Source organism: Phodopus roborovskii, unplaced genomic scaffold, assembly GCF_943737965.1.
Source record: "Phodopus roborovskii unplaced genomic scaffold, PHOROB, whole genome shotgun sequence".
NCBI lineage: Eukaryota > Metazoa > Chordata > Mammalia > Rodentia > Cricetidae > Phodopus > Phodopus roborovskii.
In genome coordinates, this window is record NW_026126433.1 from 50,763,402 (window position 1) to 50,791,193 (window position 27,792).

General features: G+C 40.7%; 1 protein-coding gene across 1 annotated transcript in view; it reads left to right on the forward strand.

The window, feature by feature from the left end:
• Positions 1-27,792, forward strand: part of Dnah14 (dynein axonemal heavy chain 14) — a 199,959-nt gene that overhangs the window by 108,164 nt on the left and 64,003 nt on the right. Inside the window, exons 41-52 of the mRNA XM_051185777.1 lie at positions 3,584-3,647; positions 5,208-5,446; positions 6,876-6,998; positions 9,889-10,047; positions 11,419-11,551; positions 14,449-14,510; positions 15,362-15,543; positions 17,062-17,190; positions 20,759-20,896; positions 22,309-22,476; positions 23,949-24,119; positions 27,201-27,368. Of these exons, the coding sequence (XP_051041734.1) occupies positions 3,584-3,647; positions 5,208-5,446; positions 6,876-6,998; positions 9,889-10,047; positions 11,419-11,551; positions 14,449-14,510; positions 15,362-15,543; positions 17,062-17,190; positions 20,759-20,896; positions 22,309-22,476; positions 23,949-24,119; positions 27,201-27,368 (1,736 nt within the window). The remainder of the gene's footprint in view (positions 1-3,583; positions 3,648-5,207; positions 5,447-6,875; positions 6,999-9,888; positions 10,048-11,418; positions 11,552-14,448; positions 14,511-15,361; positions 15,544-17,061; positions 17,191-20,758; positions 20,897-22,308; positions 22,477-23,948; positions 24,120-27,200; positions 27,369-27,792) is intronic.

The following is a 27,792-nucleotide window of genomic DNA, read 5'->3' on the forward strand; positions in this document are numbered from 1 at the left end:
GCACTCGTTCGTGTTTCTTTTTCCTGTTGGCATCTCAGGCTGGGCACCTTCTGCTGACTTATCTTTTGGCTTCACTGTGCCTTTGGTCTATACAGTTTGATCAGAGGCCATTGTGGTCACTGCTTACATACCTGTCTGATAGACTACAGCTTTCATAGCTCTGCTGAAATTTGACTTTTTAAGCATGTAACACACAGTGCCCCTCTGTTTGTGAAGGGTTACATTCAGATAAGTCCACCTTGACTTAACGTTTTAAGTTGAAGACACACTAAACACCCCTTAGCTTGTAATGTGGTTTTATTGTGCCTCCCCTGAAAGGCTGTTAGGAGTTTTGTTACAAGTTAGCTGAAGAAAGTTGGTCACTAGGTACCAGATCTTGGAGAATCTCGTCCTGGCTCCTTCCTCTCTCACTCTCTCTCCTTCCTGTCCACAATGAGGTGAAGAGCCACCCTCCCCACACATCCCACCTCCGCAATGATCTGCCTCACCAAGGCCCAGGATCAGCTCAGCTAACCACTATGGACTAAGATGGCTGAAACCACAAGCCAGAAATGAATCCTTCCTTATTACAGTCATGCCGGGCATTTTGTCATGGAAATGGGAAAAATGACTAACACAGAAAAGTGGTACCAGATGTAGGGGCTCACTACTGTTACTAACCCTGACAACGTGGTCCTTAAGCCTATAGAACTGGTTTCCAGAAATATTTGCAGATATTGGACTGCAGACGCCCTAAAATGTAAACAGAACTTAGTGACTCAGGTGGGAGCTAAGACCAAAATGCCAGCAAGGATGTGGACAGCCAAGGCCAGGCCATGTGGTTTCAAGTCTAAATGAGACCTCAACTGATAATTGGACTAGAGTCCATGCGTTCGTGTTACATTCAAAGAATCTGTCTACATTTTGTCCATGTTCTGAGACTGGACGAAGCTGAATTTAAATGTTTATACCGATTAATTTGGCAGGGGAAATTCTGAGACAGCATAGCATTCCAGCTCTGACATAGTTATTGCTAGCTACTCCTAGCCAGGTTATTGTGAGATTCTGGAACAAAAAAGTGGAGTGGAAAACTTGAGGAGGGTGGGTGCAGGTGTCTCAAAAGGCTGGTTTAAAATCAGGCCTGGTTCCTGAGAAAATCACTTCAAAAGAAGCCAACGAGCTCACATTTGGACGATAGGAAAGATACCTCCATGACATCACAGGAATGAGCTGGACCTCCGCCAGCTTTAGGGTCAAAGGTATGAAAGAGTAAGCTCCTTTTAAAGACTTTGCTGAGAAGAAAATACCTTCAAGACACCACACCCCTGCAGGCCTGCCTAGGTAGTCGTTTTCCTTGCCTTTGTTTTCACTGTGCTCAACCACTCAGGTACCCAGAGACTGCTGCAAGGCCCTAGGGGTGAGAGTCCAGTAGCTGCCAAGGGGAATCTCATCGCCATATTCCCCAGCGTTCATACGTTCATTCACAGAAAGATAAACATCTGAAGGAATGCTTGGAGTAACTCAGTCTTCACATTAATACCGTTCTAACACAATTTAGTTACATATTGAGAGGTTGGTCTCCCTAATCTGTCTCTGTGGCCCCTTTAGTAGCCATGTTCATAGGTTCCAGGAAGAGGGAATACAGCCTTCCCCCGGCAATGTCTTCTGGGTCATTTTCTTTGCTTACTTTGAGGATGGAGTTAAGCTTGGCTATTAGCATCACCCACCTAGATGAACTAGTCATCAGATGTTTTGATCCTGTCCTGGGGGTGTTTAGTGTCTCTAAACCTGAGAGTGTCCCCTCTCTTGGGGTATTAAAGTTCAGAACTAGGGCTCAAAAATGAGAGTAGCTGAGCTCCAGAGAAAATGAAACAAATAATCCCAAACTCTTAAAGGAAATCATCTGGAAAATATTAATCTAAATACTAAAGCCATTTGTTCTCTTATCTCCTGGGGATTTGTTTCTGATAAAAGTTTCGGTGCTGGCTTTCTGTAGGCCAGAGTTTACAGTAAGACTCTGATAGCGGTGAAGATTATAAGGCATAGTGGCCTTATAACCAGGAGGATTCCATCAAAGGGGAGCAGAAATGATTCCCAGAAAACTATGATGATATCTATCTCACACACACACACACACACACACACACACACACACACACACACACAGTCAGTCAGTCAGTAGGTCAGTAATGTATCAGAGGCTTGAAAAATGAGAGACCTGGAGTTGAAGGAGTCATTTGGCCATTTCCAGACGGGAGCTAGATGCCAAGGCAATAACTTACAAAACAAAGAGGCATCTGGGACTCTCTGTAACATCGCAGGAAGTTTCTAAACAACAGTTACACTGAGCTCTCTCCACAAGAAACTACAGCCATTTTCTTCAACAGGTTATACTAAGAAAAGAGGAGTACTCAAATTTATTTTATCCTTTGCTTTGTCTTGTGACAAAGCTAACCTTGACCTTGTAGCCAGGATGACCTCCTGCTTAAACCTCCTGAAGGTGGAGTTACAGGCGTGGTCACCACATCCACTTTTATTGTTAAAAATATGACTTTTGTAGAAGGATAAAAAGAGACTACAACTGGTGTATTCAATTTTTTTCATAAAAACGGAGCAAAATTATATAGTGAGTATATATTTTTCAAAAAATTAGTTTCCCTCTACTCTTCCTTTTACTTCTCATCAAGTTAGTTCCTCAATGACTACTTTACTGAAGGAAATGACACCTGCCTCCTACAGCAGCAACTCTTAACACCTGGTAGTTCCTCAGGAAAGGGTGGGGCCTGTGGGCACTTCCTTACCCTTGACAGACATTGATGTCTAGACTGTACCAAAGTATAACACTAAAGGAAGGTGCCAACTAAGGTACCAGTTAAGTCAACCTTGTTAAAGCTATTTAGCAATGCATGCTGAAAATACTGATAAATTCGCTTTAGCTTTGTTGTCTAGGATGTTTTATAGAGTTATAATTAGAGAAGTAGACAATGTTTTATGCACAAGGAGGTTTATACATAGCAGAACTATTTATAGTCATTAAAAACAACCTGAATTCCAACAATGGGAGATTGGCATAATAAATTATATTGCAGCCAAATCATGTTTCAAAGGACACACAATGGCATAAAAACAGCCTTTAAAATGAAAGAGCATAATAAGAATGCAAGCCTTTCCATTTTTATCTGAGTTTAAAATTTAAAATACGTTGTGTACTTTATGTTAGTCCATAAGTGATAACAGTGATTATTTTGATGGTTATGTAGGAGAGTGAAACTGTGGGTTTTTCTGCATACTTTTCTGTTTTGAAATGTTCTGAAAGAGATACATTTTAATATTCACACAACTATTAGAAAGCTGAGTTATGAAGAATGAGTCGTGATTTATTCTGTTTTTCTCTGCTGAATGGATGACTTGCACAGAAGGAGTCAGGAGTAAGGATGGAGAGACACAGTCTTCCTGGAATGCTCCAGTGTGAAGTACTCTGCTGCGGCAGTTCACAGCCAGACAATGTAGACAGTGTTACCAGTTGAGCCTCACTAATTAGCCCATGGAACTTTAGGTCTGTTGTTAATTGTGCAAAAATCCTGTTTCTAAGGGGATGGCGGAGCAAGTAACACCACAACCAAAGAGACGAAAACCATGAAAGTCAAGTTCAAGGATGAAGAGAAAAGGTCAGTTACATTCATCCAGCAAATGTGTTTGGAGAACCTACTAGATGTGAAACACCCAAGGACACATAGGATCATTGTCAGTAAACCACAGTTTGTGATTTCATAATACTAAAGTCTACATTGTTTTATCCCAACTCAGAGTTCTCTGTAGCTAATAAAAGATGATCACATTTTCATGGTATTTTAGCATAGTAAGATTGTTATAAAAATGTTCATCTTGCCTTTACACATTTTAGAATGGAATAAAATTGATGTGAGTGTATTTCATGTGTCAGCCACTTATAAGCTATGACGTGTTGAGCCAGTTGTAGAGTTTTAAAAGCCTTGTATTGCTTACAAAACTGGAATGATAATGTGATGTCCTACCTGTCTAGATTAGTTAGGTTAATAGGTGCATGGTACACTACAGCTGTGGAATTATTCTTTTTATGTCCCTTCTGGATGATGACCTCTGCTGAGTCTCTGCAACCTCCACAGCCCACAGAGTGATAAGCCACAGGGGTCAAGAAGGCAGTGCAGCTCAGCACAACTAAGTAGCTGGTGTTGGTTCAAACTTTGGGAGTCTGGCCCTCAGTGGTTTATTTTAGGCATATTTGAGCACAGTGTGCAATTTGAAAAAAAAATTTATGGTGGAAATTAATTCAAGCCCATGTTCATAATAAAGCATTCACAAATCTCTTTGAGGAACAAAGTAAACTAAATAAAAATGGGATTTGACTGTATCTTTGGTAAAGTATGTGTGACACCTTCCATAGATAGGTTCTGTAGATTGAGACAAACAAGCCTATGAGAAGGTTCTCAGAGAATCCCATGTGGTGTCTGGCACACAGTGCAAGAGTCACCAGGCTAGGTCCCTTGGAGAAAAAGCCTGTGTGCTATTCCAGGATCCCCTAGCGCTTGCTGTGAGCATGAGGACCTCTGCCTCCCACATTAACACACTGTTACCCTCATATCTTCCTCAACTCTGTGCTTTGTTCATTCTTTCGTGGCCTGTGAAAAGGGCATCATGTCCACTTAATTCAGAGTGGCTGATTAATAGCAACAATACTTGCTAAATTATACACAACAGGATGCTTCAGACGGTATTATGCCAACACGTTACCTGCTGATAGTTGCCAATGAATTTCAATTTGATACATCTTAGTTTCTCATACTTTATAGATGATCTTATTGATAATATTAAAATAATGCAAGATGTTAAAAATTAGGCCCAAACCTCCTGTTTTACCCTGTCATCATATGTAAAGTATGTGTAAATACCAAATGAACTATTAAACATGTATCAGAAGTATATCATGGTAAAGGTATATGTACATATATTAAATAGAATTATTTATGTTAAAAATATATGATAAATTTGTCAACACATTACCAAAAATGGATATGAAACACAAGTAGGAATGTAACTAATTTATGTGACTTATCTAAGGAAGCATTATGTATTGGGTCTAAAATCTTACATCAATACTTTATTACAATTTTTTTTGCAAAACTTTGACGTGATGCTGAGATAAATTGTCTAACCACTTACAAAGCTTTGACATTCACTTCCCCACACAGCTACTACAGGGATGAAAACGCATGGTATTTGGAGAAAAACCCTGAAAAGCTAACACTGATGATTCGGAAGATCTTTGTGTTTGCATTTACATGGGCATTTGGAGGACTTTTAAAGCGTGAAGACCAGCATGAGGAAGACCTGCTATTTCGCTCCAGTTATGAACCTGATTCTCTTGCAGAAGTGACCTATAATTTTGACAACCTTATTCATGAATTATTTGAAGAAGAGTCAGAAAGAGGTCAGTTGCCTACCAATTATAAACTAAATAATCCATGTTTGCTAAAAGTGTAAAATCTAAGTTATGCAAAAAATAGGAAGATGATAATGGGAAGTGTGTTAGGTGGGTAAAGAATGTTAAGGTCTTTTTTGGATAGAAATATCAAACTTTGGCTTAATTGGGGCAATATATAAATCAGTATATTTAAAACAAACAGAATGCTAAAATAAATTAATATATGTGGTACAAATAACAAAGTAAGGCAGAGGAGGAGTAAACTAAAAGAGAAGCCAAAAACTTAAAACACATTGAAGAACACTATATTTAAAAATAATAGCAACCTACAGGAGCTGGGGAAATGGCTCAGAAGGTAATAGAATTTTCTATGTAACCTGAGTTCAAATCCCTAGCATCTACTCAAAAAGCCAGGAGCTGCTGCGTGTACCTGCAGCCCCAGCATTGGGGTGTAGAGATGGAAGGATTCTGAAACCAACAATCCTAGCCAAATGGTAGGTTTGTGGCTCAGGGAGAGCCACAGTGTCTCATGGCGCTAAAGTAGACAGTGACAGAAGACAACTGATAGCCTACTCTGGCCCCTACACATGTGCCCAAGGTGCATGTGTACACATACATGCATGTACCACATACGCAAGGACTCAAAAACCAATTGTGAACTCATATGAATTTAACACCATAGTTTTATCAACAAAAATTTAAGGATACTGAGAGAAAACTAACAACTCTAAGGTCGTAGTTGAGTTGTGACTCATGCCTACAATCCCAGGGCTTAGAAAGTAAGGGCAGGAAGTTACCCTCGAGTATACAGCAAACTTGAGTCAAGCCTGTGCTGTGTAAGACCTTATCTCAAAAAGAAAAAGAAACCACAACAAATTATTTTTAACATATCTCGAAAGACACTACAAAAGGGAGACAAGCTATAAAAACTAACATGGTATATATTAATATATTAGCCATGGTTAGACATATGCATCTATCCAGTTAAATAGTAACTCTGCTATCTTTGATGAAAATGTGGCTAATCCATTTTTCTTTTTTAACTTATGGTTTTCAATAAATGTATTATTTTTTAAGTGAGAAAGATATATGGTTTACAAATATTTTCAACATTCTGTATTACATTGGCTTGACCTGAGCCAGTATGTTACTGGAATTAACTAGCATCCAAACAACACAGTAATAACAAGAACTTTGGGATAAGATTTCAAAGGACATTTGACCACAATTTGCTCTTTTCTACATGTAAAAATGATTAAAAGTTAGCAAACTTTTGCTTTTGTACTAGCCAGTGTTTAGAGGAAATGGGCTGCCTGTTTTATATAGTTGCATGAACTTCACTGGACTCCTGGCTCACGAATCCTTACCTCTCAGGTAGAGTTCATGTCATTGGTGAGCCACTTTCTTACTGGATTCTTGTTTGTGTTGTTTTCAGACTCAAGTATCAACTTACCAAGTGGAGAACGGTCTATATTTGGGTATTTTGTGGACTTACAGCGTTGTGAGTTTATGCCTTGGTCAGACTTAGTTCCTAATGCTCAAACAATAATCCAAAGAGGTAAGTATAATTACTTTTTAAAAGTTTTTAACTTCTCTAAAATTCTGGAGTTGTGTTAATCATAAAAACACATGTGTTTGCAACACCAAATAATATGTAGCTTTGTAGGGACAGCTTCTATTCATATTTATAAAATGTGCCTTGAGTTCACCTTAGAACATTATAAGAGCTGTGTAGTAGAGACAGGAGAGATGACTCCAAGATGAAGAGTGCTGTCTGCTCTTCCAGAGGACCCAGGTTCATCTCCCAGCACCCACATGGCAGCTTACAGTCATCTGTAACTCAAGCTCCAGGGAATCTGATGTCCTCTTCTGGACTCCCTGGGCACCAGGCATGCATGTCATGCACAGACATACATGCAGGCAAAACACCCACAGATATAAAATAAATAAATAATTTTAAAATGCATAGTGTATTTAGGCACAATTTAAAGCTATAGTGTGTAGAGATTCTCCAGTGACAGTGTCCAGTGGTTTAATTAGCTATGGCCACTAACCAATATTGGAAAGTAACTCTTTAAAAGTAAGAAAAACACACACATAAGATCATGTATTTGCTTGTAAACAAAACCAGCAATTTAAAAAGAACAAGGTGGACATGGTGGTTCACACCTGGAATCCCAGCGCTTTGGAGGCTAAAACAGGAAGATAGCCACTAGTTCAAGTCCAGTCTGGAATACATAGTGAGTGCCAGTCCAGCCTTTAGCCCCCTATCTCATAAGAGCAACAGCAAACACGTAGAGAATGATGGTCTGATTTTTTATGTCACAAGTACCCATGGGCTCTAAATGGCTTTTATTTACAACTTGCTTCTGCTTATCACAGAAGATTCCTTAAGCTTGCTCAACTATGAGAGCTTCGTAGGGGATGAAGGCGAGAACTTAACAACAAAACTCCATTAATATTGAAGTTAAAAGTTATTTCAGCTTTATAGTTTTCAACTTTTAGTGGTGTGGACACCATACATTTTGAACAGAAATCATGATGATTTTTTTTTCAATTTGGGTCTTTTCCCAGGCTAGTCAGAAGCAATGATCAGCACTGGGTAGTCACCAGTAGCTGCAGCTTCCAGCCAGCCCCACAACCTCAGGGTGAACAGCCTATACTCCCCAGTATACTGTGCTGCTCAACATAGGATTATTGGAAGTAACTCCATCATATGTTGAACATTAATAAATGAATGATTGACAAGGATGCTGGGAAACGGCAGAGGCAGCAGAAGCCAGGTTGACAAGGCAGCGACCTCCAGAAAGCTACAGCAGAGGCGGCCTGCTTGCCAGAAGTCCTTGTGAAAACATGGCCTCTGTCGCCACTGTCCCACAGCCCTGCCTTCTTTAGCCTCAGCCTCCTTAGCCATGGCTGGCAGGAAAGGCATAAAGAAGAAAGTCCCCACTACCAAAGTCTTTAGCACAGTCAAATGACCCAACATCAGAAGCAGACATGGGTTTATGAATCAAAGTGATAGCCAAGAGCTTGTATTTGTAGTGTCGTTGGGAAGAAAAATCCAGACCTGTGAGATGGCTCAGTGGATAAAGGCCACCAAGCCAGGTGACCTGAGTTTGAGCCCTGGGATCCACATAGTAGAAAGAGAGAACCTGCTCCCACAGAATCCTCTGAACTCTACCCACTCACTCCGGCATGTATATGACCGCACACACACTAAAGTATACTTTTTTAAAGAATGTTTTTAAGGAAGAATCCATGGTGGTCTCTGATCAATGTAGAAGATGGAGGAGAAACTGTAGATTTAATGCGGTTGGAAGAGAATGGGATGCTGAAGCAGCTAATGGGATTGGCCCCACAAGTTCTCCTAACAGTTTAGCGCTGCTTGGCACAGCTTCAGCCAAGGCTGCTTTGGCAGATGCCATGAACCTCCCAGTAACACTGCTGAGAGGGAGAGGTGAAGGCGTGCATGCGATGAAATCTACCATTCCACCCAAGGCAACCCATGCTGGGCCTTCAAGTCAAAAGTCAGCTTGAAAGTACTTGAAAGGAATCACAAAGTGTAAAACATGACAATGTCAGGGCTAGAGAGGTGGTTTGGGGGTTAAGAACACGTGCTGCTCTTGCAGAGGACCCAGTTTCAGTTCCCAGAGCCTACACAAGAGCATACAACCACCTATCACTCCAGTCTCAGGGGATCCAGTCCCCTCTTCTGGCCTCCATGCAAAAACTGCAGACAAAACACTTATACACACACAATAAGAAATATTTCAGTGACACGGTCAATTTAAGAAAGAATTGAATAAAGCTTTAAATATTTTACGTATTACATGTATGCATTGTGCATATGTGCATGGTGGGGAGGCATATGTGCTGAGGCAATTGTGTGGAAGTGAATAAGCATGTCTAGGATTACCCAGCTTGCATAGAGAGAGCCTTTACCACTGAGACATTTCGCTGGCCCCGAATAGATCTTCTACAAAGGAAAAATGCAGAATGAAAACACAAACCAGGCCTGGAAAGTTGGCTCGGCAGTTAAGAGTTCTTGTTGCACCTGCTGAAGACCTGGATTTGATTGCAGCACCCACGTGGTCTCATAGCCATCTCTTTCTCCAGCCCTAAGGGATCCAGCATGCTCTCTGACCTTCTATGACACCAGGCATGCACATGGTACACAGGTACACTTGCAGGAGGAATACTCATACACATAAAATACTAAAATAAAAATTTTTAAATGAATAAATGAATAAAAACCCAAAATAATCCACTTGAGCATTTTAAGTTAATGTTTTTTGAAGATACAAAACAGGTTACAAAAGAGAAAATATAAAGATACAAAACTTAAAAGATAATTACTGACTTGCCCAGCAAGTATCGAGTAGCAAAAGCAATGGGCTGCTATCTCATTCCAAGTCATCTGAAACTTAACAACTGTTTTCTGACCTTAGGGACATCATTGCTGACTGACTTCCAGGGATCTAGTGACAATGTGCTGAGGATGAAGGAATGTGGGGAATATGTGAACTACACTGCCACCAGGGACACCATCTGCCTGTCTTTCCTCATGAGCCTTCTCCTGAAGAACTCCTACCCTGTCCTTCTCACAGGTCTTAAAAATAAGTAACAGGGAATTTCTAAGTTAGGAAGAAGTTTAAGGATTATTAGGTCTAATCATGTTTAAGTGGGAATTAAGATGCCCTGAAAATTTAGAGAGACTAACAGCCTATGAAAGCTGACTTTAACAATGGACATTGTACGCCTGGCTATGTACTTCCCTTGTCTTGCTTCTTTTCTTCTCCACTCCACCCCCCCCCCTTTTTTTTTTTTTTTTTGGATGGGTTCTTGCTGAGCAACCCAGCCTACCATTGAACAGGTGATCTCCCTCAACTTCCCAGGTGCTGGAATTATGGGTGCACCCACCACTCCAGACTTGGGATGTTTATATTGTTTCTACCGTTTCAAGCTCTAGAAATATACACATTGGATAAATATGTGGTTGACTTCCATAATCCATGGGCCCTGATCCTTAGAGGACCACCTGTGGTAACACCAATTGTCTAATTAAACTTAAACATGCTATTTGTAAATACGGCATAAAAGTTTTCCAGTCTTTTGCCATTACCGCAGGAACAACTCAATACAGTTCCTGTTTGTCTGACTAACATTTTCTTGTCTCTGACCTGTGCTGTGTATTACCAGTGACAAATAAGTGTTCTCAGAGACATAAACAAAGAGCTTTAGTGGTGTGACACTCAGATAACACGTATTCATTTGCCTCTGGCTTGCTGTAAGGAAACCTTTTCTGTTTTGTGAGTCATGAGTCTTTGCTGTGCCTCAATAAATCTATTTTTAAATGCTACCTTAGATTTTGTTAAAAAATAAAAAAATAATAATAATAGTAATAGAGTAATAGTAATAATAATAATTTTTAATGTATGCCTGTAATCCCAGTACTCAGAGGAGGCTGAGGCAGGAGGATTGTTGAGTTCAAGGCCACCATAGGCTACATAATAAGATCCTCCCTCAAAAAAAAAAAAAAATGATGAGGTGGGCTGCGGAGAGGGTTCAGGGTCAGCAGCATTTGCTGCTCTTGCAGAGGGCTCAGGTTCATTTCCTAGCACACACTTTGTAGTTCCTAACCATCTATAACTCTGGTCCCAGGAGAGTCTACAAAGTCGTGGGCATGGTGCACGCACACATACAGATACAGCACCCACGCTCGTAAGACGTCCTTTTCAAATTGATCTTGTTTTGTTTTGTTTTGTTCAAAGAGCTTCATTTAACGTAGTTCTAGTGTGCTGTAAGCAAGAAACAGTTGTGATGGGCTTAAATGAACATAAAAATTATAATTATCCCCAATGAACTTCTCTCACATTTAAAGCAGAAGAGCAAAACTGTTGTCCATGCCAGTTTCAATGGATAAATAGTGTAACTTTGACGCGTGGCTCTAACCTAATGTATCTCCCCCCCCCCCCCAGGAGACTCTGGTGTTGGCAAGACCACTGCCATCAGTGAGATGCTTGAAAAGCTAGAGGGCCGAGGAACGTTTGATATAAAATTCGGGTCAATTTTAGGAAAAGTCCTGTTACATAATGAAATTAAAAGATCAAGGTACATCTATTCAACTTTAAATTTGGCTTATCTGGTAAGAATGTTTCCTTGCCGGGCGGTGGTAGCACACCTCTAACTCCAGCACTCAGGAGGCAGAGGCAGGCGAATCTATGTGAGTTCAAGATCAGCCCGGTCTACAAGAGCTAGTTCCAGGACAGCCTCCAAAGCTACACTGAGAAACTCTGACTCAAAAAAAAAAAAAAAAAAAAAAAAACATTTCCTTGATGAATGTCGACTTTGTTCTTTTTTTTTTCTTTAATTTATCTTTCTTAATTTACATATTGATCCCAGTTCCCTCTCCCTCACTCTCTCCCACCCTCCCATGTCCACTAACCACCCTCCTATCCCATCCCCCCCCACACACACTCCACATGTAGGGTGATGTCTTCCAGGAGAGTTTATCTAAGTCTATCAAGTCATTTGGAGTAGGGACTAGGCCCTCCCTCTTGCCTCTGCGATAAGGGAGTATCCCTCCATGGGGAATGTGCTCCCAAAGTCCTTTTGTTTACCAGGAATATATCCTGGTTCCACTGTCAGAGGTCCCTTAGACTGCCCAGGTCTTCTAACTGAGACCCATGTTCAGGGGGTCTGAGTCAGTCCCATGCTGGATTCCCAGCTATCAGTCTGGGGCCCCATTGGTTCCTCCTTGTTCAGGTCAGCTGTCTCTGTGGGTTTCTGTAGGCCTGGTCTTGTCCTCCCTCTTGACAATTTGAGCAACAGTGGAAAGGCTACTTTAAATGCCCTTCCCGGATATGATGACTAACTTATCCACCATCATGGAGCCCTCATCTAGTAGTTGATGGAAACACAAGCAGACACCCACAGCTAAACACTGAGCTGAACTGGAATCCAGATGCGGAGAGGGAAGACAAGACCAGGCTACAGAAACCCACAGAGGCAGGTGACCTGAACAAGGTTGACTTTGTTCTTACAAAACAAATCTTTTATATGACAATGAGAATTATGAGGCAATGAGAAAAAAATATTTTCTCAATTTCTCGTGTGTGTGTGTGTGTGTGTGATGTAATGAACTGTTTAAATGTATGCATGCATTATAAAATTATATCAGCTGATTAACACACCTGTCACCTCATGTACTTACATTCTGTAGTAAGAACGCTTTAAAACTACTCTCCCTGCAGTTTTGCAATACATGTTAACAGTGACCTCCATGGCCAGGTAATACATCTTAAAATCAGATCTCCTGTTTGCATCCTTGGCAGACACTCCATTTATCCCCGCTCATCCTCGGCCCCTCTTTCTGCTTTTATGAGTTCAGCTTTCTTCAGATTCTCAGTATAGTGGAGACTATATAGAATTTAATCCTTCTTGCCTGAATCAGTTCACTCTTTCAATAGCAATATCCTGAGTTTTGTTTTTTTATTTAATAATCACTTGTATTCTTTTATTTTAATTATGTATCTGGGTGTGGGTGTGTGTGGGTGTGTGTGTGAATGCCAATGCCTGCAGAGGCCAGGAGTGCCCGTCATATACTCTGAAGCTGGAGTTTTGGTCATTGTGCGCTGTCTGACGTGAGTGCCAGGGACCAAACTCCAGTCCTCAGCAGGAGCAGTAGTGCTCTCGGCCACTGAGGCATCTCTCCTGCCCGGGAGTTACTTCTGCTACCTTTCTCTTTCTGTTCAGGATGTGCTGTGTCTATTTGGAGCCTTGTGATTCTACAAGAAAAATGAAAAGTAGCTTGAGTTTTGATAGAGATTACACTGAATTCGTAGATCATTTTGGGTAGTATAAACACTGTAACAGTACTGATTTTTCTAAACCACGAATACTGGCTATAGCTCCAGAAAGCTTGTGTGACTTTTAAACTTCATTATAGCTTTCAATATATAGATTTTTTTTAATTATTGAGATAATCATTATAGCTTTTGCCCACTATTCTATTACTATGATGTATCACTTTTATTGATTTGTATATGTTGGACCATCCTTGCATCCTACAGATAGATCTCTCTTGATCATGAAGAATGGTCTCTTTAATGAGGTGTCAAGTTTAGGTTTGTAAGTTTTCTATTAAAGATTTTTGCATCTGTGTTCCTAAATGATACTTTCCTGAAATTTTCTTTGTTTATAGCATCTTCTTATCAGGGTAATGCTAGCTTTATGAAATATTCCTTCTACCTCCATTTTTTTTTTTTGGTAGCATATGAGCAAGGTATCTATCTTCCTTTAAATAATCAGAAGTCAGTGTGGAAACCATGCAATGTGAAACCATCCACAGTTCTGAGATAACCTTTTCTTTGATGGAGGACTTTTGTTACTGATTTAACCTCCTTCCTTATTATTGGTTCATCCTAATTTTCTATTTAGAGGGAAATCTTTACTTTTTTCCAAAGTGTTAACTGTCAGATCCATTCCTTTATATCAGATATACTTGCATTTATTTTAAATACAACTAGTTTTAGAACCACACATTTTGTATAACATAAAATGTAACTATAAGCTATTTTCCTCCCAGAGAAATGCACCTCATCTATTTACAAAGTTTTGCATAATATCAATTTGTTGTAATAGAATAAATCATCTACATATGAAATATAAAAAGACTTTTTATAAGGAGCTTGTGCCTATCATTGTGAATTTTGTCTGCCTCTTCCTAAAAGAAAATTATAAACCTCTTTTGCAAATAAAATTTTCTGAAATGAAGCACATTTCTGAAATTAAGTCTCACATTGTTAAAATACAAGAGAAGCCTATTTTTCCAGCCGAATAAGGAAATAGCATGTGGAGAGGTCTTAAGACTATAAAAGTGGGAACAGGAAAAGAAATGTTTTCTTGTAGGAAATCTGAGTAAAATTGATGACATGCTATTACTTTAATTAGATTTTATTACTACGACTAAAATGATAAACTAATGTTGGGTCCTTTGCTCCCAACAGCATACGGCAGAACATCAGCATCTTGATTGCTGACACCTACAGAACAGTTGTCGGCGATTTTGGTAAGTGTGACCATGTGGGATCAAAGGTTCTCTGTGGTGGCCATGCAAAGCCATTCCTTACTGTGAGAAGCCACAGAGTAAAAACTAGAATTGCTTTAATCCCAGCACCCAGGAGGCACAGGCAGGCAGATCTCTGAGTTCAAAGCCAACCTGGTCTACAGAGATAATTCTAGGACAACCAGGGATATTATACAGACAAACCCTGTCTCAGGGAAAAAAATTTAAAAAGTTTAAAAAATTGGAATTGTTCACTTAAAATACAACCTGTTGGAAGTTATTCAGGACCCACTCAAAACTCCTGGGAAGGTACAAGAGGCTATGATGGAAGAGCCTGGATGTTCTCATAGGTGACCCCTGTCGCCTGGTAGAGGGGCAGGTGAGATCCAGAAGGTGCTGTCTGGCTCCATTATTCCCTGGCTTCTAGCACAATGCAGGAGAAACTCATGATTCTGGAGCTCTCATGCCAGGACGTAAAGCAGAAGCGTGAGTCCAGAGACAATCTGGGGTCTTAAACTACTGTAACATTATCCCACACGTCCCTCTGGATCATTCTGCCTCTGGGAATGAGTCTTGCATGCTGCTTTCCCGTCATTCAGTTCGATGTGTCTAACAGACACAAAGGAGAAGATCTTTCATTCCACTGCATGTGCTATGGTTTCCGCCATGCAGTTTACAATGAAAAATGATGGAACCATTGAAAGCCGCTGTTCCTCTCTGAGATGCAGCATTGTCATTAAAAGAACAACGGTGAGATAAAATTGCTTATTCCAAATTTCCTAACACCCTAAAATACAGCAAACATGTCTTAAACTGCCCTAAATTGATTTCTCTTTTTGTATTTGGCATTGTAGATCAGAGTACAAAGAAAGTAGAGATTAAAACTGATGACAGCACAATTAAAAATGATAAAGGAATTATAGTCTCCACAATAAATTTTACCACCAATATGACAGCAACCAAAACCAAGGAGATGATCCTGCGGAAGTTAATCAGAAGAACCAAAGACATACTCGGAGCTCCGAAAAATAACAGGGTAACACAGCCCCTGTGGGCCATCTGCTTGTTTGAGTCGAGTAGTAAATTGGTTTGTTTTAGTTTGTGAAAAGGAGACCATACACTCCTGAGCATTGTTTTAAAATGCACTTACAATGGGGACTTGGGTTTTTAAATCAGTGTATTCCTCTTCCAGTATGATGGGTTGCACTGGGTGAGGATTACTAAGACCAGAAGAATATGCCAAAATCTAGATAAAGGTTTCCTAGAACCTGAGTTAGCTGCTGGTGCCTTGGTGCTGTAATTTCTAGCTCACTTTCTCCCGCCGCAAGGAGCACTAAAAGAAAGAGGGACTTCTAGAACCCAGGGGCTCTAGAAGGCATGAAGGGAATGACTTGTGGGAACAAGGCAGGCATGCGTGGGGGGTGGTATTGATCAGACTCTCTTCATCTCACCTCCAGGCTGCTTGGCATGGAATCAGCTGTCAGTTTATTACCTGAGTCACAATGGGAATTTATGATCACTGACTCCCATTCATTACCATGAAGTTAGTTCAGGGTCAAGAGTTTTGCAAAATTTACAAATAAGCCTGCATGGGGTCCCTAGGAGTCCTTGCTCACAGTGGCTGTGTCACCTTTAGCGGATCTTCAGGTTCCCTTGATGTCAACTAAAGATTTGGATAAAACTGGTAGATCTTTGCCTTCGTGAATGAACTTTAGGGAGTTTGAAAGGGTTTCTTCAGCAACTTATAATCACACCATTAGAAAATGAAGGTGTGGTACACACCTTTAATCCCAGCACTCAGGGAGCAGAGACAGGCAGATCTCTGAGTTCGAGGCCAGCCTAGTCTACAGAGCTAGTTCCAGGACAGCCAGAGCTGTTAACACAGAGAAACCCTGTCTCAAACCACTATGCCTCACCAAAAAAAGGAAATGCAGGCAAGAAACATGGCTGCCAGTCTGTATTTCAGGAGGAGAAATACCTTTAAAAAAAAATGACAGTTACAAATTTGGAAATTAAAGCAGCTATTTATATTTTTATTTCACAAAAAAATAAACACAACCAAGAGTTTATTACACAGAGATTATGATCAATACACTTGACTGCATAATAGTTTCCTAGGTGAAAAGTAACATTGATATAAAAACTGGAATATGTTTCTGAATTTTTCTTCCCAAACCAGTGTGAGTATGAAATAGAAGAGCTAAACCCTACAACAGGTCCTTGCCATGAAGTAAGCACATAAAAAGAAAATGCTTATAGAGCTAGCACATTCACAAGTGCATGCCACAGTTAGATTGCTTTATCAGCAACAAAAAAAAAAGCACTCCTGAGTATCGTTGTTTTAGGGACTAAAGGTGCAGAGTTTCTGCTGATTTGAATGCTTGCTGTCTTGTAAGACCGTAGCTTCAAAATAGATAAGATTTTCTGCTTTTAACTTTTAAAAAGCAGATTATTGCATATAATTTTGTTCTTGAACAATAGCATAATGTTTGTAATTCAAGATTTTTAAAAGGTTGTACTAAATAAGGTTTCAAAACATTCTATCTCCCTTCAGATTGTAGTATTCGTTGATGACTTGAATATGCCAGTACCAGATAACAGTGGAGCACAGCCACCCCTGGAATTGATCAGGCAGTTATTGGAAATGGGTGGGATTTATGATACCGAAAGAAATACATGGAAGGTACAGTATACACTAAGATTTTATCCTTACTAGATATTATTACTGAACACTTACAGCAACGTTGAGTGAAGACTTTAGGAAGTCTAGTTATGTAAATGTTAAGTGTTAAGTGTTAAGACCCATCTGGAAATCAAAAGCCCATTGTTCCAAAACTGACTCCACCAATAGCAACTGCCTGATCCTCCTCATAAGACAAGATGATGGTGTTGCAAAAAGTTTCACATCTCGGGAGACTTAAGCTCAGATCCCACTGAAACACACTCACTAGTGAGCGGCATTGGCTCAGAAACCAGCAGGACTGTCCAAATCACACCCACCTAACACAGAGAGGAAGAGCTGCAATGTAGCCCTCCAGAGAGAATTTAAGGGAGGTGGGAAAATGAAGGAGAAAACAGGAATGGGTCCTGGAATAACAGCCTGAACAAAAGCCCTACAGCAACCAGAAAATAGTCATAGCAGGTCTTTGGTAACATTTCTGAAGCCCCAGCACCGGCATAGGATGGACCGGAAATGTTGAAAGCACCCCAGCAGGATAGAATGGGTACCCTTCTGGCTTTAATGGGGTGTCCAGGATCCTAGTCTTTTTTTTTTTTAATTAATGTCTTATTAACATACAAAACAATGGATTTCATTTTGACATTTTTTTGTGAATTTATATCATTGTAGCTTACCATGACTTGTCTCCTTCTCTCATCCCTGTCCCTCGGTGGTCCCTTCCCTTCCTCCAAGAAGTTCAATTTTTGCTGTCTGAATTTAAATTGTGTGTGTGTGTGTGTGTGTGTGTGTATGTGTATATGTGTACATACATATGTATGTGAGAGACAATGTGTGTTTCCTCCCTGTCCCCCCCATTATCCTCTCTTTTTCTCCTTCCCCTATACCTCCTTCTCGTCTCATAGGCTGCCTCCTACCTTCATGTTGTATTTGTTCATTTGATTTACACTTACATCTAGAAAACCCTGTTTTCCTTTATGTAGCTGTCTCTGTGTAATGGTGGTCTCCAGCTCCACCTACTGCCCTCCACATGCTTTAACTTTTATTTGGTTTTTATTTTCAATTATGTATGTAAGTTCATGTCTGTTTTTGAGTTTGTGCACCCGAGTGCAGTTGCCTGTGGAGGTCAGAAACCAGTGTTGGGTACCCGGGAGCTGGACTGATGGGCTGTTTTGAGCTGTGCTGTGTGGGTCCTGGGAACTGGACTTGAGTTCTGTGCCAGAGCAGTATGACAAGTATGCAGTTTAACCATGAAGCCATCTATCCAACCCCAACTTCCTTTTTCTTTATAACTAAATAGAATCCTACTGTGTCGAGAGATGGATTTTGTTTTGCTCTTCTATGTGTAGTTGTCCAGTTTTCTGAACACCATTTGTTGAAGTGCTGCCTCTTTCTAGTTGGTGGCTTTGGAGTTTGGCTTGTTCTTGTTTTTCTAAGACACTGAGATGCTACTCATTTGGGATCCAGTTCTTCTTTTTTATTACTTTGAAGTAATCATACAAAGCAGTGAGTTTCATTATAGTATTTTATGTGTCTGTGTTGTTACACTTTGTTGTAATTTGCTCCCTCCCACAGCCTCCTCCAGGTTTTTTTTAGTGTAAGCACTCACTAGTAGCTATAAACTGTTCCCCTACAGCTTCCTTCAGATGATGAGCTCTGTGCTTTAATTTTCATTTGGTTCTAGGAAGCTTTTTTATTTTCACCCTGATTCCTCCAATGACTCATTGGTTATTTACGAGTATATTGTTTAATCTCTGGGTATTTCTGGCTTTATTCCACCATAACCTGATAAGAAATTGTTTCAATACATTTGCTAAGACATGCTTTATGTACTAAAATGTGGACAGTTTTTTTTTAAGTTACACATGTTGTTAATAATGTGGATTCCACAGCTGTTGCGTGGTTTGTTCTGTAAATGTCTGTTAACTTTAATTGACCTATGGTATAGTTGACTCTGAAGTTTCCTTATTAGCTTTTAGTCTTGATGACCTGTTTTAGAAGTGGGCTGTTGAAATCATCCCCTGCTGTTACATCCAAACCTACTTATACTTCCGCATCCATTAATGTTTGTTTTATGAAATTGGAAATCCCAATATTCAGTGAACATGTGTGTGCAATTGTTATGGCTTCTTGGTGGATCACTCACTTTATTAAGCTGTCTTGTACCTCTCCTGAAGGTTTTCAGTTACAACATACTCCATCAATTATCATAATAGTTATGCCTGAATGTTTCTTGCTTTTGTTTGCTTGGCTGATTGATTTCCATCCTTTCTCTTGGAGATCTTTTTGTAAATGAGCTGTGGTTTTCGGAGGGCGTTATCCAACAGACTAATCTGCATTAAAACATTTACATTTATGATTATCAGTGGGAAATGTCTACTATTATGCTTTTTAGAGCCTTCAAATGAGTGCAACCAGGAACTATTTGACTTTCTGTATCTGTGTTATTTCACTTAGTATAATGTCTCCCAGGCTCGTTGGTGTTGTTACAAATGACAGTACTTTCCTCTTTTTTTTTTAAAGATTTAGTGGCATGTCATTGCATATTTCATTGCATATATATGTGTGTGTGTACACATATGTATTTATATATATATACATATTTGTTCATCCATTAGTGGGCCCTTAAATTGATCTTGTTGTTTCTCTGTTGCCACTAACTCAGTGAATGCAGATATATTTTATATACTGATTTAATCTCTGTTGAATGTGCATACATGCATATATATATTTGACAGTAGGGTTGTTGCAGCACGTGAGCATGTGGTAATTCTATTTTCACGAGGAACATAAACCCTATTTTTCATGATGTCTATGCTAATTACATCCCTTCTAGTAGTTTATAAGAATGTCCTTTCTTCTCGGCCTCACCAGTATTTTCCATTTCTTGCCTTTTTTTTTTTTTTTCCTTTTCTTTTCTTTTTTCCTACTAGCTGTTCTAGCTGGGATGAAGTGAAACTGTTGTTTTTATCTGAATTTCCATAATGCTCAATGGTGACTGTTTCTCCACACACCCTTCCCCCATTTACCTGCTGGTTATTTATGTTTTCTTCTGGTGACATGTTGAAATGTCTCCCAGTTTTTTGTTGGATTATTTGTTGTGGAGGTGCTGTTGGGATATTTGAGTCCCTTGTATACTCTAGACAATGTCCCCTTGTCATTGTCCGGTCATGCTGTCGGCCACTGTGCTATGCTGAAACTTCTTCATTTGGGATAATCCCATGTGTCTGTTGGTTTTGTCTCTTATGCTTTTGAGCTTCTTTGCCCAGACCAGTGTAGTGATGTATTCCCCACCCCATGTTTTCTTCTAATAGTTTTGCATTTTGAAGTGGTTGTCATTTTTTCAGGGGGCTGTTCCTGGTGACATTTAGTAAGCCTGCTGGAAGTGATTTATCTTGAAGTTGCATTTTATGACAGGTTACCTGTAAAGAGCTCGTTTCTATTATCATTGTAATTCTTGTTTTATAGTAAATAGTATTCTAAATGTTTACCTAAATTCTTCTTCGGGGCGGGAAAATGGATATATATTTTACTTCTTACAGATAGCATTCCCTTTTTAAAACTCTTCTCACAGACAATTCAAGATCTTTCTATAATCGCTGCCTGTGCACCTTCTGCTAGTGGGAATGATATCAGCCCACGCCTCCTCAAACACTTCTCCATACTGGTATTGCCTCATCCTCCACAGAGTGCATTAAGTACTATCTTCCAGGTAATGTATGTAGCTTATCCTCCCTCCTTCCCTCCCTCCTGTTCTCACACTCTCCCCCTCCCCCTTCCTCCACTGGGGGAGAGCCAGGCTCTCAAGAATTCTATAGTACGCTCTGCTACACTGGTCATTTTTTTTTTCTTGTCCACTGGACACCAGCCTAGACATACGTGGGAATAGCAGATCTTTTCTTTTTACATTAGTGGTTGAAATAGGGTTTCTCTATGTAGCCCTGGCCATCCTGGAACTTACTCTGTAGATCAGATCCACTTGCCTCTACCACCTAAGTACTGGGATTAAAAATTATGGCGTTACCTTGATTGGTATTGATGTGGGGTGGGGGGCAGTGCCATCATGAGTATATAAGAAAGCGGATTGAGTGGGCCAGGAGGAATGAGCCAACAAGCAGTGTCCCTCCGTGGACTCTGTATCAGTTCAGCCTCTCTTGAATGATGGACTACAAGCTGTAAGGTGAAATAAACCCTATTTCCCCCCATCTTAGCTCATTTTCTACTGGGGAAGAAACAAAAAAAAAACATATTATAAGTCTGAGAGCTTGAAAACACTAATACTGAGAAATTATTCTTGTCTTCATAAATTTTATTTCTCCTATATTTCTGGACTACTATTATGATTTATCTCTTAATGTTGAAATCACAACTTGGTGTTCCTAAGAAGTGCTGCTGTGTCTAATGCAGCCCCAGGACTCTGTCCTTGGGACAGATTCACTACATCTGACATGGCCCTCAGGAACTGCACTTTGCCATGAGCACACATACTCTGCTCTCCTTTCCTTACATGAGGCGGAAACTCCTCCACCAGTCTGGGTTGGCAGTTTTCTCTTAGGTATGATCTGTGCCCTCCTGCATCAGAATCATAAGGAACCATAGGGAAATTGGTTTTAATTTACCTTTAAAACTTACAAAGAAAGAAAATGTAAGGTTAATTTTGAAGAAATTTACTATGTTCTATGTAATCTCACACATCAGATGTATAAACGTACACTGCATTTCAATTTGAGGCATTTTTCCCACAAGGAATTCTGGGCTCTCTACAGGAAACCCATTTGTTTGGCAGTACAAATAGGGTGATGTTCTAACAGCTATCCCCCCTAGCCCCCGGGTGAACAAGGAGATGCTGTGCACAAAGGTGGGCCACCAGCTGTCCCCAAAGAACACATATCACATGTGTTCCTCTAGACCACGAGACAAACACTTGGACCTCCCCAAACATCTCTGTTTCTCACACCCGGGGTGCCTTTGTACTTACGACACCATCGTGTCCAAAAATTTTAACTAGTCATAATTTTTAGTGAAATTAACCCTCTATAGCAGTCCACAAGTCTGCTTCTTAGTGAATGTTAGCTATAGCATATGTTTAAGTGTTGAACTGAATATTATATTTTCTCCTTAAAGGCCCACTTGGGAATGTATTTCTCCATTCATAACTTTGCAGCTGAGGTGCAGAAATGCAGAGACCAGCTTGTGCTTTGTTCCCTGGCGATATATTATCAAGTCTGTAAGAACATGCTGCCAACGCCAACCAAATGCCACTACATATTTAATCCCCGAGACATGTTCAAGGTTTGTTCTGAAATTAATTCTCTTGCTTATTTTTAACATTTAAATTGGGATGTAATTGTACTGCATTGAGTCTCTGTCTTCCTGCCTCCCTCCCTCCCTGTTGGTACTGTCCACCCGAGATTGTTAGAAGGTGTAAGAAGCGAACTCACATTTACAGCTTGTACCACAGGTGCATTGAAGAGGGTTGTTCAAGTACTCTGAAGCAGAGGGTCCAATAACAAACAAAACCACTCAGGCTTTCACCATGCAAGCCAGGATCCTGACAGGAGAAATGAAAAGGTCACATTGTAGCTTTGGCTTTGTTTGGAGGACTTGTGTGGCTGGCTCTATCGGCAGCCATAATTAAATAATTTTCAAAATCCAATGTTTAAAAAAAACCTTAGCCAGGCATAGCAGCTGTGGCGGTTTGAATGTAATTGGCCCCATAAGCTTATAGAGAGTAACATTATTAGGAGGTGTGGCTATGTTGGAGGAGGTATGGCCTTGTTGGAGGAAGTGTGTCACTGTGGAGGCGTGCTTTGAAGTCTCCATATATGCTTAGGATACTGCCCAATGACTCAGTCTACTTTCTGTTGCCTGCAAGATGTAGGACTCTGAGCTACCTCTCCAGCACCATGACTGCCTGCATGCCACCATGTCCCACCATGATATAATAGACTAAACCTCTGATCTGTAAGCTGCCACCTCAATTAAATGTTTTCATTTCTAAGAATTGCTGTGGTCATGGTATCTCTTCACAGCAATAGAACCCCTAAAACAGTAGCACACACCTTTAATCCTGGCACTTTGGGAGGCAGAGGCAGGTAGATCTCTGAGTTCAAGGTCATCCTGGTCTACAGAGAGACTCCCTTGACAGCCAAGACTAAGTCTACACAGAGAAAACTTGTCTCAGAGAAAGGGGGGGGGGGAAGGGAGGAATTAATTTAGTATGGTATCTTTCTTCCCTCACTGTTCAGCCCTGATTTGTACAGGAGTTCTTAGTCAAAACTTAAAGTTAAAATGTTGAGCACATCAATACTAGAAAGTACCTCACAGCCAGATGTGTAGTACCTTTGATCCAGCATTCAGGAAGCAGAGGCAGGGAGATCTCTTCAGTTCGAGGCCAGCCAAAGCTACAGAGTGAGACCCTGTCTCAAAAAAAAAAAAAAAGCAGAGGTGGGGTAAATAAAAAGTCCCCCACTGTCGTCTGTGCTGCTAGCATTTGCCACCAGGCTGTGGTTTCTGGTCCTGGTGAGCCTCTCTTACGTGAACCTGAGACATGACCAAATCTCCTCCACTAGGAGCCATTCTGTGGCAGTTTTCTTTGGTTTCAACTTGCCTGTCCCATAAAAACATTCATATTGTCATGGAAATTGATGGAAGTTTCTTCTACTTTTCTAAAACACACACCCACAAAACTCGAGCTTTTTTTTCCCCCACAATACCCTGCTAATGTTTATTTTATGTTATTTTTTTTTTTTGATCTCCTACAGCTTCTGCTGGGGTTGATGCAGGCAGACAAGAGCATTATCAACTCTAAAGAGATGGCTGCTCAGCTCTTGGTTCATGAAGCCAGCCGAGTGTTTCATGATCGTTTAATTGAATCCAGTGAAAAGAACCTTTTCTACCAGCTTCTCTCAAAGGAACTACAAAACCATATGCAGGTGTGTTCTTAAACATATTTCAAGTGGAATTTTGCACATGTGTATACACACACACACACACACAAACACACACATACACACACACACACAAACGTTGTTTTACAAAAGTCTTTCAATATGTCTGTAATATTAATGAAAGCAACTTTTGTCCTCTTGAGAATTCTGTTCCTTACTTAAAGATGTCTGAGAACATAGCTTGAGAGACGAGGGAAATGATCAAGCCTTGATTCCTATGTTTGTGATTCTGGCCCCTCAGAACCCCCAACACTGCTCCTCCCTCTCCACGGCCAGCAGAAATGCCCTCTGGTGTTGCCCAGACTCCTCATCTCTCTCCACCCCTTTGGCCTTTAGCTTCCTGTCTCTTTTAATGCAGGTCAAGGAGAAAAGCATAACCACCAACTTGAAGTGAGTCTTGAGGCTCAGTGGGCAGTGAGTCTGCTCTCCTCACCGAATCCTCCTCAGACATCTGAGGAGGATGTTAAGGGCATAGCTGAACAATAGTGAAACAGAATTTCAGAATACAAACTGTATTTACAAAGCCCTACTTATATACATGTATACATAACCAAATATATGTAAATATGGGTGTGCATATTTAAATATGTACATGTATATGTATGCTTCTGAGATAATTACAAAATTGTTGAGATTTAATCTAGATTCATCTTAATATTATCATTTATGCTGACCCACATCACTTGGATCCTTCAATCTTTTTTTAAAGTCTGTTGAAATATACTAGCATTTAGAACCCCAACATAATGCCTTTTCCATCTCCACACCCACCAGCTTGCCTCCTCCCATCAACTGTCTAGAGTCTCCTACAGTTCTTCCCAGAATGCAGGTCTTCTTTGCCTCCTAGGACCTGCTATTGGGTCGTACCTCAGTCTCACCTCTTCCCCAGTCCTTCCCATGGAGACTGGATTTCCAACCCATCTAGTTTTATCTGCCTTCAGCATACTGAGAGGCAGTGGGATCTGGAGATTTTAAACTCAGCTTCTGCAGCAAATGGCCTTGAGCAAATAGACCTTGACTTTGGCTTGGTTTTCTGACATCTAAGTAAGGGCAGTGGTTTCCTACCTCATAGGTCTGTGGTGAGAATGAGCAATTCTTACTAAAAAAAAAAAAAAGCCATTTTAAATTGTTCCTGATACATAGTGATCCATCTAAGCTATTATGATACTGAAAAATACTCTTACGTCTTCATTTTAAGGATTTACGTATTTATTTAATGTATACGGGTGTCCTGTTTGCTATTTTCTGCACACCAGAAGAGGGCATCAGACCCTACAAAATTACAGTTACAGACAGTTGTCAGCTCCCATATGGGTCCCAGAAGAGCTGCCTGTGCTCATCTCCTGAGCCCTCTCTGCAGCCCCCTACACTTCATCTACAGGCGAGAAATTTGGTGGAAATACCCTGAATCTTAAAAGAGAGAGATGACTCTAAACCTATGCCGTGTTACCCTGGGCATCTCAAATTCAGCATGTTGGAAACCATTCCTCATCTGCATGCATTGCTCCCTCTCCACCATCAAGATGTCCTGTCCTAGTGTTGGTCTCAGTCTTCACGCCTCTGTGTATGCCAGAAGTCTGAACGTGTGCCCCTGCATTCCAACCAGAATTCAGCTTCTTCTCCACAGCTTCTGCCTTTGGAGCTGCAGGCCCCTTCCCATGGCTCACTCCTGGCCACTGTCCAGGGTTCTGGTCAGAAAGACCATGGCCCATCATGAGCAGAGTCCAAAGGAAGTCCACCACTCAGGAACAGGAAGGTGGGCATGGAAGTAAGGGGAAGATGACACCTCCATTAGACAAGATTGACCAGTCCTTTGGAACTATCAGGCATAGTAATGCATATGTGGGTGGCAAATATGTTTTATTTAGTCTTATTTCACAGTGTAATGCCTGTATACCCTGTACATATATGAAACTATAATTTGTCAGTTTACAGTATGGATCATTTTTAAATTCAGTGCAAACTTTTGACCTTATGGTAGGTAGCCTTTTCTGGCCAATACCAGCCTCTAGACTATGCCTCTTCTTTGTATGAGATTGCGGAAATTGCCTCTCACAGACCTGCCTTAGCTCTTTCCAATCTACACACCTCATGAGAACAGACTCTGGACTTATATAAATCTCTGGAATTCAACAAATGTATCTTGGATGAATGACTAAAGGATGAATGAAGGGGTGGGGCTGGTGAGATGACAGTGTCAAGCAGAAGAAAGTTCCACAAGGTTACGCAGCTGGACAAGTGATGGCATCATCACCCAACCCCAGGATGTCTGATGTCATACAGTCTCTTAACCATCATGCCATCCCATCCCCGGACCACCATTGGCCAAGTGAATTACTTCTGAACATCCATCAGGGATTTCCTGTGCTAGATAGCAAGTGAAACACATGCTGCGGATTAGTGGAACTGGTGTGGACACTGTCTGCAGCCACCTTCAGCCAGGAGCTACAGGGTAGCTTGCAGGAGCTCTGATAAACCAGTGCAAACACCCGGCCCTTCAGTGAACAAGACGAGAAAGAGCCATTCACTGTGGCTAGGGTTAGAGAGGAGGGAAACTATGAGACGATTGTCAAATGAGAGAGAGTAAGCAGCCTGGGTATGAAAGAGAACCAAAAAATGTGCAGAGTAGACCAAGAAAGCAACTGTACAAAGCCAATCGTACAACCAGGTGGTTACTAATGGCTGACTGAGGAAGAACCAACCCTTCTTCCCACATTGTCAGCGGGGCTATGGGCTATCTACCTGCAGCCACAGAGCTGTCCACCCCAAGGAGAGTTTCATGGGCAGAACTGTATTTTAAGATTCTTGGCTTGCTTTGTAACATTGGAAGCATTAAAAAAATATGATTTCGAGGAGGGATCCACAAGCCTCACTTCCCGAAAGAACACTCATGCACACATAGGTACACGCACACAAGCACACTCATACACAAATAGGCTTAGAACCTGAGTCCTAGGATCCACTGCCAGGTGCTTCTATGACAGACAGATTGGTCTTGGTGAAAGACAGGTTTTCAATGAAATCTGAACATCAGTCGAGTGCTCACTGAGTTCTTGTTTACAATAGATTCATTGGACGCATGAAAGCCTGATGAATAACCCAACCTTATTTGTGGATTTCATGGATTTAAATAAGCCTCACAGAAAAAAGATCTACCAGAACATCAGTAGCTACGACAAACTCCTCAGTATACTTAAGGAATTCCAACTGAAGCTGGGTTCAACATCTCTGGAGGTAAAGACGAAAATATATGAAAACCCGAAGAGTGCTAAACACAGATATGTTTATGTGTGTGTGCATGTATATAGCAAATATTTTAAAGTATGTTCCCTGGGGTGGGGGAGGAGGAGTGTTCCCTCTGGTTTCAAAGCAGACAATTATAAATCCAGTCGTTTGTGGTTCTCACTAGACTTTGTCTCGGTGATATCTAATTATAAAGATGGGGTGTAGCTGAGGCTATAGGGAATTGAATGGAAGAGATAATGGAGTTAAGAAATGGCAAGAGAATACAGCAACAGGGTCTAGAGTGACAAACACACCATGGCTGTGGCTCTTTTCATCTTTTCCATTGCTGTCATGAGCAGAGATACGCTGATGCAGAAAGCCAACCAAATCACAGATGCCACATGTAATTTCCTAAGTCTCTCCCACCAGCCAC